A 17,049-nucleotide genomic window follows, 5' to 3' on the forward strand; every position below is an offset into this window, starting at 1 on the left:
CTTCAGTGTGTCATTTATAAAATCGTAATATGTAAACATGGACACTACAAAAATGTGTTGAATGTTGACCCAGACTTGTCGCTGCACCAGTTAATTCCGTAAAACCGTGAAAATAATATTGCTTTGCCTTATTTGTTATCAGGGTTAATTCTGATAAATAACTTTCCTAGTTACTCAAGGTCATTCTACATGGACAGCAACCAACTGTTAAAACCAAATACCATATTGCAAATTACATGTGAGCAAAAAAAAAAGAAAAAGATGTGCAATATGTGAATTAGTAAAGGTTTCTTTCCATTAACCAAACATTTGCTTTTGTCTGCCATGTTTCTGCGCACTCAAATTTCAGTAAGCCCTGCCAAACTTTTGGCAGAGTGAAAGAGAGGCAATAGCACAATATATTGACTCATAATGCTGGATAGTTGAATGAACAATAATGCATCATATTTTAATAGTTATATTTTGTGAGTAAAATCCAAAGGTTAACATAGTAGAAGTAAAAAAAATTCCTCTGAAGTATACCATAGGACAACTGCCTAGGGACCCCAACTTCAAACAGCTATTGTTTTATTATGATATTTAGATATGACAAATATTAAAATATGTTACCACTCTAACTCCCCAAAGCACTTAAAAAATGTAATGGGAATGTCTGCAGCTGTAATAACGTTATAGGTATACAAATACTGGAAATGATACATTCTCATAAAGACACAACTCAGTATATGCAGGTTATATTAATATAATTCAAATTTATGAAACCATATGAATGAAGAGAACCCCCAAAGTATAAAATGTATCCTAAAATCTCATCTTGGCTGACAGCAGAAATTAAGCAAGATATTTACAAAGAGCATTGCAAATTATTTATAAATAAGAAAATAAGAGAGTAGCTAAATCTTAAAAGTTTTCTACCTAATTTTAATGAAATATGTGAATGAATGCCTATTTACAGAAAACATTTACATTTAGTGGCTAGCATTTTTCTTGATAATGACTCAAAACAATTACTCAGTTATCAAAATACAATTTTGTCATTCGACTAATCAATTGATCTTTGCAGCTCAATATATTTTGTTCAATTCAAACTGTTGTATTACAAATGTATCCCACCAGAAACCATCTCATTGTGCATATTTGAAATGGAATGTGGTATGGAGGAGACACATCATTTATAGCTGCTTACATTTTCTCCTCATAATACAGTAGTTCCCATACCAATACTTAACATAGAAATACATTTTTTAATGGAAAACATACACCCATTAATAGATCCCAAAAAATCCTTCCATCATATCTCAAACTCATTAACATTCAATCCTTAATCATGGTTGCCAAGTAGATACTGCTAAAGCAAGCACAATCAGTTTAAGACTAAGTGAGTTGTTTAAAATAGCTCTAGTTAAATTTCAGCATAGCAGCAGTGCAGTACTAAATGTGCCACAGAGAATTTCATCACAGAAGATTAACAAGGTGGAAATATAAAAATATATTGGACATACTTTTTGGATTATGAGATTTTTAAAAAACAAACAGAATATAGTGCAAATTATTTTTCTAACACAACCCGAACACATAGTATTCATTTCTTGATCAATTTCTCTACAGTCTCTTCATCGGAGAGAACCTGTTCTAGGATCTCATCGAGTACATTACACTCAAAGTTCACTTGGGCCAGGTCCAGAGCCGGCACAAAGGAGACAAGCAGGCGTCCGACGTTCTGACGTAGCTCAATCAAACTGAGAAAAAAAAAAAAGAGACATACAAATTAGATCACTGTTCTGCTAGGTTGTTAAGCTCATAAATCACATGAGTGATCATTTAAACATAATAATACAAAGATAGTGATTTCCTGACGTGTCTGAAGTTGAAGCTGTGCCAGAGTCGGCTGTCCCTTCTGCCTCTACTGGATCTGTCTGTGCAGAGGAGTCACTGGTTCTGAGCTGAGCTATGCTTCCCTTCTGTGCCTCTTCCTTCTGCTGCCGCAAGCTTAACTTGAGCTCTTCACACTGAGACGCCAGTTTTGCCTTTTCTTCCTCCAGACTGTCCAACTGGTGGCAAAACAGAAAGAAAACACCGGGAGGAAAGAAAATGAGGATGGGAGGGTAAGATGGTAAATATCAATGTAAAAAAAACAAAAATCTACATGTTATTAAATGTTGATATACAGTAAATTACATACAAGACAATTATAATAACAAAAAGCTAGTGAGTCAAGATCAAGAATTAACTTCCATGCTAAAGTCTTGGGAGCGGTTTTATGAGCCTATAAGCAGCATTTCCTGCTTACGACTATAGTTTATCTGATAAGGGAACTACAATGCCTGCATTTAAGGATAAGTCTGGTTATGTTCTATATTTTTCTTAGTGTCAACAAATCCCATGAAAAGACTAAAACCAATGATGAAGTGATTCAACTAAAAAGTTATTTCCTTTGTATCCAAAGCCTGATGTAGCTTAAAAAAGGTTATTAATGGATGATGTGTTTATTACGCTGAAAATGGGAGCTCTGCTTCATTTAAAAATGTATGCCTTCAGTTGAAAGGCATGTCACAGACAGGCTGGGGAAGTTAGAAATCATTGAGAAACTGATTAATGTTATTAGCTCAAGTCTTTATATAGGGTTTGTTGATGATATTAAAAGTATAGAATATTGCCGCTCTTATCCTTTATGTGCAAAACACAACTGGAGCACTGACCTGTGAGCGCAGTTCATCCCTCTCCTTGTTTCTTTGATCCAGTTCCCGTACCAGACAGTCAACTTGCAGCGCAATCTCATCCATGTCCTTTTCCACTGAAGTACTGGGTGTGGCTTCAGTAGCTGTCAGGAAAGCCTCTTTTTCCTTAATCAATTCATCGACTTTCTGTTTGGCCTTTTCAAACAAACTTTTGTAGTCCTTCCCATCCTCTGTCTCCTCTGTCTGGTTGGCTTGGTGAGACAACTCCTTCTTTACATTGATCCGAGACAGCTCCTGCAGTCTGCTCTGCATGTCTTCCAGCTGGCAGGTAAGTTGACTGACCTGCTCTTTGAAAGAGTCTCTCTCCTGAGCTGTAACCTGCATGAGCTGTAGGAGCTGATCTTGCTGTTCCTGAACCTCGGCCATACTGTGGATGTGCGGTGGAGATGACTTTTTGTCAGAGGCCTTTGCACAGGAAGGACCAGCGTTTTCGTCACTATCCAGATAGTTCATTCCATTCAACAAGGTCTCGCTGTGACTGTCATCGTTACGATCTTGCTTAATTAATCTTTGCTCAATGCTGCAGCCACCAACATCTGATTTCAGTTGTGCGCCACTCTCATTAGATGTACTCTGCCGTGCTCCCCCACTCTCTTCAGTTTGACTCTCCTCCTTTATTTTAGGTGCTTCTGTTTGGGTGGTGATGCTGGCCACCTCTAGAGGAGGTGCTGGGGAGGGACTGGTTTCTGTAGCCGCCGTCTCAGGCGGGCCCGTTCCAGCAGCATTTGCGTTAGGGGCATTATCCACAGCGGCATCATCACTACACTCCATCAGCATATCGACATTAGAATCAATTGGCTCATGCTTGATCTCCACTTTAGACAAATCCAAACCTGTCTTTTTTGGCTTGGGGGTACTGGTAGTCTCCAAGATGAATATGTCGTCATCTGTATCATCGTTCTCATTGATGACTGACGGGGAGAACGGTGCATCCACTGATGGGGGTGCATCTGAGGTAACTCTATCCAAGCGATTTACTCTTGGTCTTTTAGGCGTTCTTTGTGGAGTAACAGGCTGCAGTCTTTTCCCCCTACAGTGCAACAAAGCCAAGGTAATATGCTTCTTACATGAGGTGCAAGGTGTATAGTTAGGCTCACAAATAGCACAAAATCTTACCTTGGGGCTGCTGGTGACAGAGAACGTACATTAGTAATAATTGGAAGACCACTGCTACTGGAGGGGCTGCAGGCTGGAGAAAGAAGATGGTTTTAATCTCTGAAACCTACCATCCCTTCACACACACACACACACACACACACACACACACACACACACACACACACACACACACACACACACACACACACACACACACACACACACACACACACACACACACACACACACACACACACACACACACTACTCTAACCTCTAACTCTAATCATAACCACCGGCCAAAGAATCAGCGTTTGTCTCCAGTTGGACAAGCCATCCCCAAATAATGTCCTCAGATCCACTTTTGTCCCCAAAAGTAGTTTATTATAACCATTCACACACAGCAGTTTTTCTTACCAGCTTGGGAAATGGTGGAGGACCCTAGTGGAGAGGATTCGGCCCTTGCAGCACCCCCTTGCAGTGACCTGCTCTTTGGGGTAATGGGAGTGGAGGGTGGACGCACAGCCTGTCAACAAGAACAACAAATATAACACACACTGACATGTATTTTTTGTATGTAATCATTATTATCCCTAAACTACATCCACATTATATTATGTATTTATTAAAATGATGAAAATTAATCAACATGATCTCTCAGCTCTTTGTGGCGTGAAAATCAAAAACATACTGTTTCACGCAGCTGCCGTCTAAGAGCCTTGTTTTGCTTGGCGAGATTAGCCAAACGCAGCTCTTCCTGATGCCTTTGTTCTTCCTCTATCTAGAAGATGACGTGTTGACATTTAAGGGATTAGAAATGAATACTGCTAGATCATATAGTACTTTGTGCTGTTTGTGTCAAGTATCACATATTCTACCAGCATGTGCATAAGGACCAAAACCAGCAGAAAAGATGAGCATATCAGGCTCATGTAAACAAAACGATCTTCTTCATGGGCTTTACAGCTGACATGTCTTCACCTTTTGTCTTTGTGTATCTTGTTTCTTCTTGTCCTCTTTCTCTCTGTAACAAATAAGTAACAAAGGTCATAATGTTTTTTTATCATAGCATATCAATACATTAGTCCTACACACACACAGACACGAATGTATATATATACAAAAATAATTAATAAAAATAATTCTGTGTTTTTTTAGTGTGATATTAGTATTAACAAAATGTATAAAAGGGGTCATTGTTTCCTCCTTATATCTGGTTATTGTATTCTTTATTTCTCCTGTGCCACTGTCCACAAATGAAGGTGAGCTGAAACCATAGGCCCCAAAAGTGGGATAAATATTATATATATATATATATGTATATATATATATATAACACAAGGGCGCACTTTTGAAATAGTCACCACACCTTCTTACCATGTGATACATACAGTGCCTTGCAAAAGTATTCATACCCCTTGAACTTTTCCACATTTTGTCACATTACAACCACAAACTTAAATGTATTTTATTGGGATTTTATGTGATAGACCAACACAAAGTAGCGTATAATTGTGAAGTGGAAGGAAAATGATACGTCGTGGTCAAGATTTTTTACAAATAAAAATCTGAAAAGTGTGATGTGCATATGTATTCAGCCCCCCTGATTCATTACTTTGTCGAACCACCTTCTGCCGCAATTACAGTCTCAAGTCTTTTGGGGTATGTCTCTACCAGCTTCGTACATCTACGGACTGCAATTTTTCTCTATTCTTCTTTGCAAAATTACACCAGTTCAGTCAGATTGGATGGAGAGTGTCTGTGAACAGCAATTTCCAAGTCTTGCCACAGATTCTCAATAGGATTTACGTCTGGACTTCGATTGGGCCATTCTAACACACGAATATGCTTTGATCTGAACCATTCTATTGTAGCTCTGGCGGTATGTTTAGGGTCGTTGTCTGCTGGAAGGTGAACCTCCGTCCCAGTCTCAAGTCTTTTGCAGCCTCTAACAGGTTTTCCTCCAGGATTGGCCTGTATTTAGCTCCATCCATCTTCCCATCAACTCTGACCAGCTTCCTTGTCCCTGCTGAAGAAAAGCATCCCTACAGCATGATGCTGCCACCACCATGTTTCACAGTGGGGATGGTGTGTTCAGGTTGATGTGCAGTGTTAGGTTTCCACCACACATAGCGTTTTGCATGTAGGCCAAAAAGTTCAATTTTGGTCTCATCTGACCAGAGTACCTTCTTCCACATATTTGCCGTGTCCCCTACATGGCTTGTGGCAAACTGCAAATGGGACTTCTTATTGCTTTCTTTCAACAATGGCTTTCTTCTTGCCACTCTTCCATTAAAGCCAGATTTGTGGAGTACACGACTAATAGTTGTCCTGTGGACAGATTCTCCCACCTGAGCCGTGGATCTTTGCAGCTCCTCCAGAGTTACCATGGGCGTCTTGGCTGCTTCTCTGACTAATGCTTTCCTTGTCCAGCCTGTCAGTTTAGGTGGACGGCCATGTCTTGGTAGGTTTGCGGTTGTGCCATACGCTTTCCATTTTCGGATAATGGATTGAACAGTGCTCCGTGAGATGTTCAAAGCTTGGGATATGTTTTTATAACCTAACCCTGCTTTAAACTTCTCCACAATTTTATCTCTGACCTGTCTGGTGTGTTCCTTAGTCTTCATGATGCTGTTTGTTCACTAATGTTCTCTAACAAACCTCTGAGGCCTTCACAGAAGAGCTGTATTTATTCTGAGATTGAAGTACACACAAGTGGACTTTATTTACTAATTAGGTGACTTCTGAAGGCAGTTGGTTGTACTGGATTTTATTTAGGGGTATCAGAGTAAAGGGGGCTGAATACATATGCACGTCACACTTTTCAGATTTTTATTTGAACATCACATATAATTTTCCTTCCACTTCACAATTATGCGCTACTTTGTGTTGGTCTATCACATAAAATTTCAATAAAATACATTTAAGTTTGTGGTTGTAACGTGACAAAATGTGGAAAAGTTCAAGGAGTATGAATACTTTTGCAAGGCATTGTACATAAAACAAGACTTTTTTTCTCCACATTTATCCCACTTTTGGGGCCTATGGTTTCAGCTCACCTTCATTTGTGGACAGTGGCACAGGAGAAATAAAGAATACAATAACCAGATATAAGGAGGAAACAATAACCCCTTTTATACATTTTGTTAATACTAATATCACACTAAAAAAACACAGAATTATTTTTAATGTAACACTACTTTTAAACTTCACTGAACTGTGAAGTAGCAATTCTTACAGCTGCCTTAAAACCCGCACTTCACGACTCCTGAACAGCTTCGATCCTTGTGCCATCAGGGAGCTGAACAGAAATCTCCAGAAATAGACTCTTTTAAATGATTAACTTAAATAAGTGCAATACAGACTGCAGTATCTACACTGACTTGTTTATATGATGATTGTTTTTTAAATATTTTTTATATTTTTATACTGTCTTGTTAGGTTGTTTGTGTCGCACCACTGAGGGGTTGCATGAGAATTTCGTTGGAACAGTAATGTTCAATGACAATAAATTATTCTGATTCTGATTCTGATTAAAATATTAATATGCTGGTTCCATTTTAAGCTAGCTAAAGTCGTGTCAAAAATATGACTCACTGTTGTTTGTAGGTCTTGCGGTATGAAGGTTGATCATCATCAGAGTCCTCAGGCTCCTCTTCTACCTGGCAGCTCCTGGTCAAGCAAATTCAAAAAACTGTTATCAGTCTGTGGAGTCCAAGATGATTTTGACCAAATTTATATTGAAACTCAGTTTTAATAAAAATTTCAGCAATAAAGTGAAGCAGTCAAAGGAATTAATTGTTTAGTCACTCTGGTAAGAAAGAGGGAAGAGTTTTCAAGCCTACACTGTTTCATCCTACGCATACATTGAAATTGTTAAAGGTCATATATTGTGCAAAATCCACTTTTCCATGTATTTTCAACATAGATGTGTGGTGTGTCCCTGAAACTATGAGAAAATATCATAATCTCTTTTTCTCCTGCTCCATCTCTCAGTAAAATCTGTATGCAAAATATGTGCATTTTAAATTCCCACAACAACTGAGAAAGTGTTGCATGTGTGTAGTGGATTGCTGTTTGCTGCTGCTTTATTGTTCATTTAGCAGGTTAACCTGTTGAGCTTGGCATTAGCATGTTGCATGGCTATTATGGCTAACGATATTGTTGAGGGACAGTAAAAAGAAACTATATGAACGTTAAGCTTCATTTGAAGCCAACTAAATAACATTTTTTGTGTATCACATCAGACTGTAACTTTACAACAGTTTTTTGATAATGCTCTGGTTACCTGAACTGAGGATCAGGATTCAACTGGCAGAACCATTTATCTGGCAGCTTGCTGCAGTCAATCCCATCAGGGAGTTTCCGCCAGCGCAAGCAGTAATCGCACTGCACCCAGTTTTGATCTGGACGCTTCCTGTGGACATGGATAGAGAAAAGTTTCAGAGAAAGTAGAGAGTGTGCATGGTTAGTCACATTTGTGTGAAAACATGTCAGGCACTACAAAATTAATGATATACTAACATGGTATCTTCCAATGGTATGGCGCTATTTGGATTCTCTTTATTCTTTGTGTAGCGGATTTCATTCCAGTACTCCTCCAGTTTGATCCCCAAATTGTTAAAAGTTTTCCTATACCAAGAAATTAAACAGTTCAGATGTCTGCATTCCTGTTTAATAGTCATGTGCTGAGAATTATTTCAGTAATATGATCAACATTATAATTTGTGTGTGTATAAAAGACAGCTATCTAGCCCTTAATCATACCAATATGATCAAATATGATTTCAGCACTGATGCTATTACCTGTACTTATCAGTCTCCAAAAAGCTCTGTTTGTTGTGGGTAGGATCCAGATAGTTACACTCTATGACCCCGATAACCCCAACGCCTTTGTTATTGGCCTGTAAAAGGCAAATAGACATAAGAGATGAACATCAGGTGAGAAGATTTGGGAACCATGTATAACAAACACACTCACAAACAACAGCACAAACTCACCTTGAGCTGGCAGCCTACACGTTCGTAGGCTTTGATGAGACGATTCTTGTGATACATCATAATGCCATACTGGTCTTTACTTTTGGTGTTATAACCAAAAGTGATAGGAATAGGTTTGGTCTAAAATAAAATTTCAGGAAAACTAAACAGGAGAGATATAAACACTTTTTGTGCATTTCCCAAATGTCTCAAACTGCAACATTTATAAATACTCAACACATATCTAAAACCAGAGAGAAGAAGTTAAAACAAAAAAAGGGCAGAGCTCTAGAGAGCCTGTGATGAAAGGATACCAGGAAAGTGGGCTTGTAGCGGTCCTTCATGATACAGGCCAGACTCTTCGCAATGAGCTGAGATTTAACCTTTTGACCACGTATGATGATCTGCATCCGAGGCTTCAGGTACAAAATACTGCAATATGCCTGTGTCGATTAAAACACATTCATCAATTTATGAAAATGAAAGGTTAAAAGGTAATCGTATGCAGTTATATCTTTAAACATTTTTTAAAATATTTTTCTCTTGTACATAAAAACACAGATCATGCACAGATTTAAAAAACAAAAACAAAACAGTGACACAGCTTCACCAGTAGAAGAAATAACAGTTACAGCTAGTGGCTCTGTGAGGCCGTGCTCATGAACAATGCTGCTTTGAGCTAAATTATCACATCAGCAAAACACGCATGCATGATGTTTAGCGGGTATAATGTTTACCATGCTCACCATCTTGGATTAGCTAACATTTTGCTAATTAGCACTAAACACAAAGTACACCTGAGGCTGTGAATGACATTAGTTTTGCAGATGATGGCACTGGATCAAAAGTCAGGTGATCAAAGTCAAAATAATTCATCCTGAGGGGAACACGGATCTCTGTAATTAATTTCACAGCAATCTGACAGCTGTTGAAACATTTCGGACAAAACCACAAATATAAAACTCAGATCGGCAAAATCATTAGGATTCACACCCTGGTTTAACACAGTGATGAGATTTCAGTCTGGATGACAGTGGTGTACTAACCAGTGGACAGACTGACATTACTACGATAAACCTTTTCAATGTAACCGTTGTCAGTAATTAATAATATAAGATTTTGATGCCTGTATAACATTGTGGAAACTGTTACAACTGAATGTGTGTGATTTTTACATTACTGCTCCTTACCCGCAGTGAGTACACACTCTCAGGGTTGTATGAAGTGATGTTCACGGCATTTTGAGGAGTTTTACTCATGTCCTCGTGGACGTCAGATGGAATTCTGATGTCGTAACGGTTTGTCTGAAAATCAAACTCTGTTCCAGTGGACGTGCTGGTAAAAACAAAACACAAACAGTGTGAGAAAATGGGCCTGTATCACATGTATAACTTAGTCCTTCTTAATTCACACAAAAAAAAAACCTGTCTATCTCAAGCAGCCAATGACACATAACACAGCCGTGTCATTCATTACTGATAAATATGCTTCCTGCTATTTAATGGAAGCATGTTTTAAATCCAGAGAGAGCAAACGGGTGCACATAAAACGTTTCCTACATTTATGAGATAAACATATAGCTGTGGGCTCTTTATTACTTCGTACTGTACTTTTTACGTCAGATTCCTGTTGGAAAGATGACTGGATTTGTGCTCAAAGTTAAATGGTTAGTCGACAGATCTTCTAAACGTCACCATGTATGTCTGCAACAAGTTAACATAATGATCCCCACTACTAAAAACTGAGCCAGTGCCATGTAATAGGAACCTGTGATGCTAAAAGTTGGCTGCCTTACTGCTAAACTTTTTTAAAACTTGCTTCATTGTATGTGAGGTTTTGAAAAGAGCCTGAGCACAACGCAGTCAAAATGTTGCTGTGGGCCATAGCACTTGTTTTTTTAAAATGCAGAACATCTGTTTATGTCCTGACTATATACAGACCTGCGGAGATTCCAGATGATGATCCTTGTGCCAGTTTTCCCTGCGGACCAAGAGTTACCAATGGCATTGATCTCAGTGAGAAGTTCTTCCTCTGTCTTGAAAGGAGAATAGCGCAAGATGTCTTGCAGACTGGCTTTGTGCTCCTCTTTTACACTGAGTGGAACTGAAGTTAAGGGCGACTTGCAATGTTAAATTAGGACAAATTTAAACATGACTGTCTGGTTTAAGTATTTTTTCTAACTTTCAAACAATGAAACCCAAACCCAAACCATTTTTACAATAAGATACAAAAATCCAAACGCATCAAATCCAAACTTCAATACGTAACAAAATGTTTAAGCATGCTTGAGATTTCTTTACAGCATGAGATGTATATGTGCAGTAGATCAAGGATATACTTTTTTGCTCCTGTCTGCTCAAAGAGGACCATGGGTACAACTATTTGCTGAGCATCTATCTTTTCCAGGTAGCTCTGAGAGAGCATCCCAACACATGAGGCGTTCTTCGACTTGGAAAAGACAATGGCGTCTCTGCCCAAGCGCATGGATCCAGACTTGAAACCGTTGCCATAGATACCAATCGGCTGTACACCATCTACAGCAGTCTTGTCACTGTATCCAAAGCTTGGGGGGGGGGGGGGGGGGAATGCACATTCTTAGTGAGCATATGAATCGCATCATTGTTCATACACATTCTCCTTGACAAGTACTATCAGAAAATTTAAAATGCATTAGGTAAAGAAACAAACGAAGAGAGTAGCAGAGTCTGTACCTGAGCATTTTATGCATTGTTTCAACGTCCAGTCCATTTCCATTATCCATGAAGCTGAGGCATTCCTCTTCGCTGACTACAGTCTTATCAATCCAGAACTGTTTGGCCAAAACATCTGGATCGTAGGCATTGTCTGTCAAAAGAAACAGATTTTAAGACCAAATAAATATTACCTGGAAATCTTGTATCTGTTGACCTCCATTGAGTGAAGTTGCAGAGTAGTGAAAGTCAGATTTAATGAGGCTCCTGTGTCAGTTTTTCAGGTGTGTTCTAACACAGATTTCACAGTTTTCAAATAGGCACACCAGGCTGAAATTGGAGTTTTTGTGTCATTTTATGTACTGTTTGTAAAGTGTATTAATAAGTAATTTGCATGTTATTTGCATGCATGCCAAAATGAGTATGGATAGAATTTACATTAGCCACAAGGAAGTTGTGGTGGGCATAAGAAACAATAGTTTAGTTTTAAAACGCCCTCATACCAACTGACATGAACTGGTTTCTGGTTCTATGCAACTTACCAGGTGTCAAACAAAATCTAATTAAATACAAATTTTAACATTCTGCTTACTGATATTTTTAGTAATATCAGTCACTGTTTCAATTAGTGTGTCTGTGTGTGTGATAGTCGCTCTGTGTGTGAGTTTATATATGTTGTATATATGTAATTTGTTCCCAGGGCTCCCTTGTAAAAGAGACCTTGATTTCTAGGAGATCAAAAGAAATAATGAAGCTTAACTGTATTTGATTGCTTTGTTCCAGTAAACACGTGGCAGGGAAGCAAGGTTTGTATTGTGATACACTTGAATTTGATTTTAATTAATTGTAAAATCACTGAGACTACGCTTCAGTATTCTAATGACTATCAACACCATTTTCACCCTCTAGCTGTCATATGTACACTTTGACATCACAGTTGTCAAAGTGCCAAACCAAAACAGGTCAGTGAATGTTTTATATCTCCATATGAAGTTTCTCTTTACACTGCACAAAATACTGACTATCCAAAAGGTTCCTATACTTAAACAGATCAGTAAGTCACCCAGCATTCATTCTGAGTTCATCCCTATTAAAAAAATCTGTCACATACCAGTCAGATAAGTGACTTAATCATAAAAAGATGAGACAGTGAATACTAGTTAACAATGTTAAGTGCAGCATTTTGATTAAGCTCTGATTAGATTTAAATTATAACCTGAAATATGCGATTTTTTTGGGCAATTCAGTTCATTATAGCTATATTTCTCCATAAACACATTAACAAGTCCATCCTATCACTTTTTGGAATATTCATTAAGTGCTGTTAAAACATAATTTCATCAAAAGATAGCATATTTGTTGATATTTGAGGCTGTAATCAGATAAACCTGAGGTGTAGTTATATACATTTAAGCTCTTGGCAAACACTATAAGGATAATTTGGCGCAGGTTAATTTATTGTTTCTTAGTTTGCTGAAATAAATGCTGCTGTGGATTCCTGAGAAACACATACTTAGAGGTAGAGTAGAAACTAAAATAGGGAATCGTCTCTTACTTCAAAAAACAACCATGTGATGATGACTCACCTATGAGCTCAGCGATAGCGCTGAAGGGCCAGGTGTGGCTGGTAGAGTTGGTGTGAAGAAACTTGGGACAAAGCTGCAATTGGAGCAAATGAAAAGATAAACAGTGGTGACCTTTGTATTTCAAAGTGATCTTAATTTCATACATCAATCCTTTTTAATTCAATCAGTTATTTTATATTGTGTTATACTTTGTGTCCTATATAAACATATCTACAAAATACTTAGACTGTGACCATGTTGCAGATATGTTCAAAGTGAATGTTTTGTGAGGTGTGTTGATATAAATAGTAACCCTTTCATTGGCTGATTAAGCTTTACACTGGTTAATAAAAAATACATACCTGTATGTAACAACAATGTTACGGACATCACGCTAAAGCAGTCAAATGATCAACAAACTATTTTGCTAGCGACTGTTCTGGAAACCGGTTTTATACAAATGATTGAGCACATTCATCTTAGCATAGTTGCGAAGTTGCTAGGAAGACAGAGCTATGTTTGAAGATGCCACATTATCAACAGCTTTTTATACACTTCCTTGTAACAGCTATTGTGAAACTGTCCATTCAACACACATTTTAACCTCAGATTTATATTCTGTCCCACAGAGGAATAAGCCATAGAAATGAAAGAAAACACACAAAACACCTTTTCTTAGATATTAAGTAAAAATCATCTTTAAACAAATATTTATATATAATCCACTATCAGCATTATTTACACAGTAGCACAGTAGCTTAATTTAAGTTGATGCATAACTTTTGTAAAGAATGAACAAAGTCAGACAGCAGCAGCAGCAGCAGCAGCAGCACAGCAGGCAGTCAGAAGGGAAACACATTTAGTGAGCACATCTCTGAGTTGAATTGAACTAAGCATGTGGACACATTAAATTCACTCATGTTGTTCACACAGAAGTGCTGTAGTAAGCAGTTTCATTGAAGCTCATGTCATTACTTTTGCAGAGAGTCAGAGAGCAGCAGCAGTGTGACAAGGTGGAGGAGAGAGAGCAGCAGCAGTGTGACAAGGTGGAGGAGAGAGAGAGCAGCAGCAGTGTGACAAGGTGGAGGAGAGAGAGAGCAGCAGTGTGACAAGGTGGAGGAGAGAGAGAGCAGCAGCAGTGTGACAAGGTGGAGGAGAGAGAGAGCAGCAGTGTGACAAGGTGGAGGAGAGAGAGAGCAGCAGTGTGACAAGGTGGAGGAGAGAGAGCAGCAGCAGTGTGACAAGGTGGAGGAGAGAGAGAGCAGCAGTGTGACAAGGTGGAGGAGAGAGAGAGCAGCAGTGTGACAAGGTGGAGGAGAGAGAGAGCAGCAGTGTGACACGGTGGAGGAGAGAGAGAGCAGCAGTGTGACACGGTGGAGGAGAGAGAGAGCAGCAGTGTGACAAGGTGGAGGAGAGAGAGAGCAGCAGTGTGACAAGGTGGAGGAGAGAGAGCAGCAGCAGTGTGACAAGGTGGAGGAGACGGAGCAGCAGCAGGGCAACAAGGTGGCGGAGAAAGAACATCAGGAGGGCAACAAGGTGGCAGAGAAAGAACATCAGGAGGGCAACAAGATTGAGAAGAGGGAGCAGCAGCAGGGCAGCAAGGTGGAAAAAAGAGAGCAACAGCAGGGCAACAAGATGGAGGACAGAGTAAGCAATAGCAAAGATGTGAGAAACTTCCAACTGACAGCTTGAAAACAACAAAAATAACAAATAGGGCTCTGAAGGTCTTGAATTCCTTTTTGCACTAAATGTTTACAAAGAGGTTTGCTTACTGTTTATTTTGTATGTTTGAGCAAGTTAGTGGAGCTACAGCTACTTGTTTATTCTCAGTTCCAGGGAGCGATGGAAGATGAATGGATTTGTAGGATATTCCAGTTATGGTTAAGGCGACCAGCAACACTGTCCCTTAGTAGATGGGCGGATCGATACCAAAATATCGATATTTCAATCCTAATAGTTTAGTTTTAAGGAATTACAAATTAATAATTTAATCATATTATTAAATCTAATATAATTTTCGGAGTATTTTTGCTCATTCTTTGAATTGTTGGTTTGGATAGTAACTTCAGTTTGAATGTTATGTTGGAGTTTAGTTAAGCAACCACCGCTCTAAGGTAGTTGCCTATTTTTGAGTTCGAGTTTGTTTTTCTGGTGAATGATAAAACCTCAGTTTAAAAGTGCTTCATTTTATTCAGTGTTTACTCTAGTCCAATACTAATAGTCCAATACTACCTCACTAAAATTTAATAGAATTGGCTTAAGTGAATGGAGCACTGGCCAAGAAAGTCTTTATTTTATTGTTTGTTTGTTTTTTAAATGAATGTGAAGAATAAACAGTGTTGTATTGCTGCTTTGTTAAATAAATGAAAAAAAACAAAACAGAACAATATATATAAATATAAATATAAATATAGATATTGATCTGATTTAAAAAATAATAATAAAAAAAAGTATTTGTATCGTTACACTAACCCTAGTATTACTTGGTATTGAATCGAAACAAAAAGAAGTTGTATCGCCCATCCCTAATGGCCATGGGTCAAGGTCTATGTATGTTGTGGGGTAACGGGGGTACTCCCACTGGTCGATCCCACAGTTCAAATGTAACAAATCGTCTGCTTGTCATGCCCTATGCTGACACTGGTAGAGTTTATCCGTCCGTAACTGTTCACAGCAGTTGACTAAGATAATATAACAATAGAAATTCATAACATAAATGAGTAAATTGTACTCACCGTACTCAGAGGGACACCGCGGTCTGTTTGCGCCGCCATCTTTCCATAAATACGGAATACAGCGGATGGAGGAAGTGAAGTCAAACCGGTTGCTTTTTCCCACCCGCATTTTCCAGCCATCTCAGTCCTCGTGCATAAATCTAACCAATCTAACCAACGGGGGCAGCGTCACAGCTAATCAGAAGCGGAGTAGGGCGGGTCTCCGCGGAATGCGGGTGGGTAAAAATCAAGACAAGCGAAACTTATAAATCAGCAGCCTGGGAATCGAAACCGAAAACTCATTATCACCAACACTTCAAAATTCGCGGCTTTTTTGTTAAAACTTTTTGTCAACAGTCTTCACATGTTCCGTCAATTTTCTTCACATTGTGTGCTGCTTTTACTACAGAAATGTACCTTTAGTTACATTGATGCAGCCACCGGGCCTTGGGGCCAGCCGAAACCAAGCTAATCCACCCCATTCCAGCACCGAGTGGCTTTGACGCATCAGGGGAGTTTCGGAAAGGACCCCTGCTGCAGCCACCAAAGTTGTGGGGTGAACCAAAAACTCAGGCTCAATTAACAACACAGGACGGAACATTAGTAAAGTCTCAAAAGACACCAACTAATTAATGTGGTAGAGAGGCGAAGTCTCCAGTGATAAATGGAGGATTTGTTTAAAAAAAAAGAGTAAAAATAGTTATAGTAGTTTAAACAGGATTGGTCTCAGAATATGAGAAAACTGGGTTTTTTGTTTCTGTTTGCCAGTGGTCTTATTTTTTATTATTCTGAATATGAAAAGAAAATCAAACAATTTTTAAAATGTCTGCTCATCCCCTTTTGGCCAGCAAAAACAGCTTTTATTTAATTTTAAACGTTTGTATTTTAAAACAAAAATCAAGTAACCACTTGTTTTTAGTTTTTAAATTCTCGGTCCTGAAAAGAAAAGTGAATGATCAAAAGATACACGGACCATTCATGACAGGAAAATGTGTATTTTCCAGCTTCTGAAAACAGGTGTTTGTATTGTATTTTTTAAAATTACATCATAAGACAATACATCAAAGCAGTCCAGACTGCAGCCACGTCCTACAGCTCCTCCTGAGGTATTCCAAGGTGTTACATCTCTCAAATTATTGAGCACAATTTCATTATGTAACAGATATGTTTTGGCCTGTCCTCTTTATTGAAACATATATAAACTTGTTTTACAGTGAAGTTCTTGTCAACACTACAAGTGTTGCTGGAGCTTTGATGCTTCTGA

The 17,049-nt window shown here is 38.6% G+C and overlaps 1 protein-coding gene across 2 annotated transcripts; it reads right to left on the minus strand.

Annotated features, from left to right (window-relative positions):
* Positions 1-900: 900 nt before the first annotated feature.
* morc3a (MORC family CW-type zinc finger 3a) lies at positions 901-15,845 on the minus strand. Of its 2 annotated transcripts, XM_062431557.1 has the most exons (19): positions 15,807-15,845; positions 13,093-13,165; positions 11,528-11,660; positions 11,153-11,379; positions 10,757-10,913; positions 10,007-10,151; positions 9,131-9,259; positions 8,838-8,957; positions 8,643-8,740; positions 8,361-8,468; positions 8,125-8,253; positions 7,434-7,508; positions 4,818-4,860; positions 4,528-4,617; positions 4,254-4,362; positions 3,855-3,927; positions 2,700-3,768; positions 1,858-2,051; positions 901-1,739 (listed from the first exon to the last, which is right to left on the minus strand). In XM_062431557.1, exons 1-19 carry the CDS (start codon positions 15,843-15,845, stop codon positions 1,583-1,585), a joined length of 3,168 nt encoding a protein of 1,055 aa, XP_062287541.1. In that variant the 3' UTR covers positions 901-1,582. The 2 variants fall into 2 exon arrangements, with proteins under 2 accessions (XP_062287541.1, XP_062287542.1); XM_062431558.1 differs by lacking the exon at positions 8,361-8,468.
* Positions 15,846-17,049: the final 1,204 nt, after the last annotated feature.

The sequence above is a fragment of the Scomber scombrus genome, chromosome 13 (genome assembly GCF_963691925.1).
Source record: "Scomber scombrus chromosome 13, fScoSco1.1, whole genome shotgun sequence".
Classification (NCBI taxonomy): domain Eukaryota; kingdom Metazoa; phylum Chordata; class Actinopteri; order Scombriformes; family Scombridae; genus Scomber; species Scomber scombrus.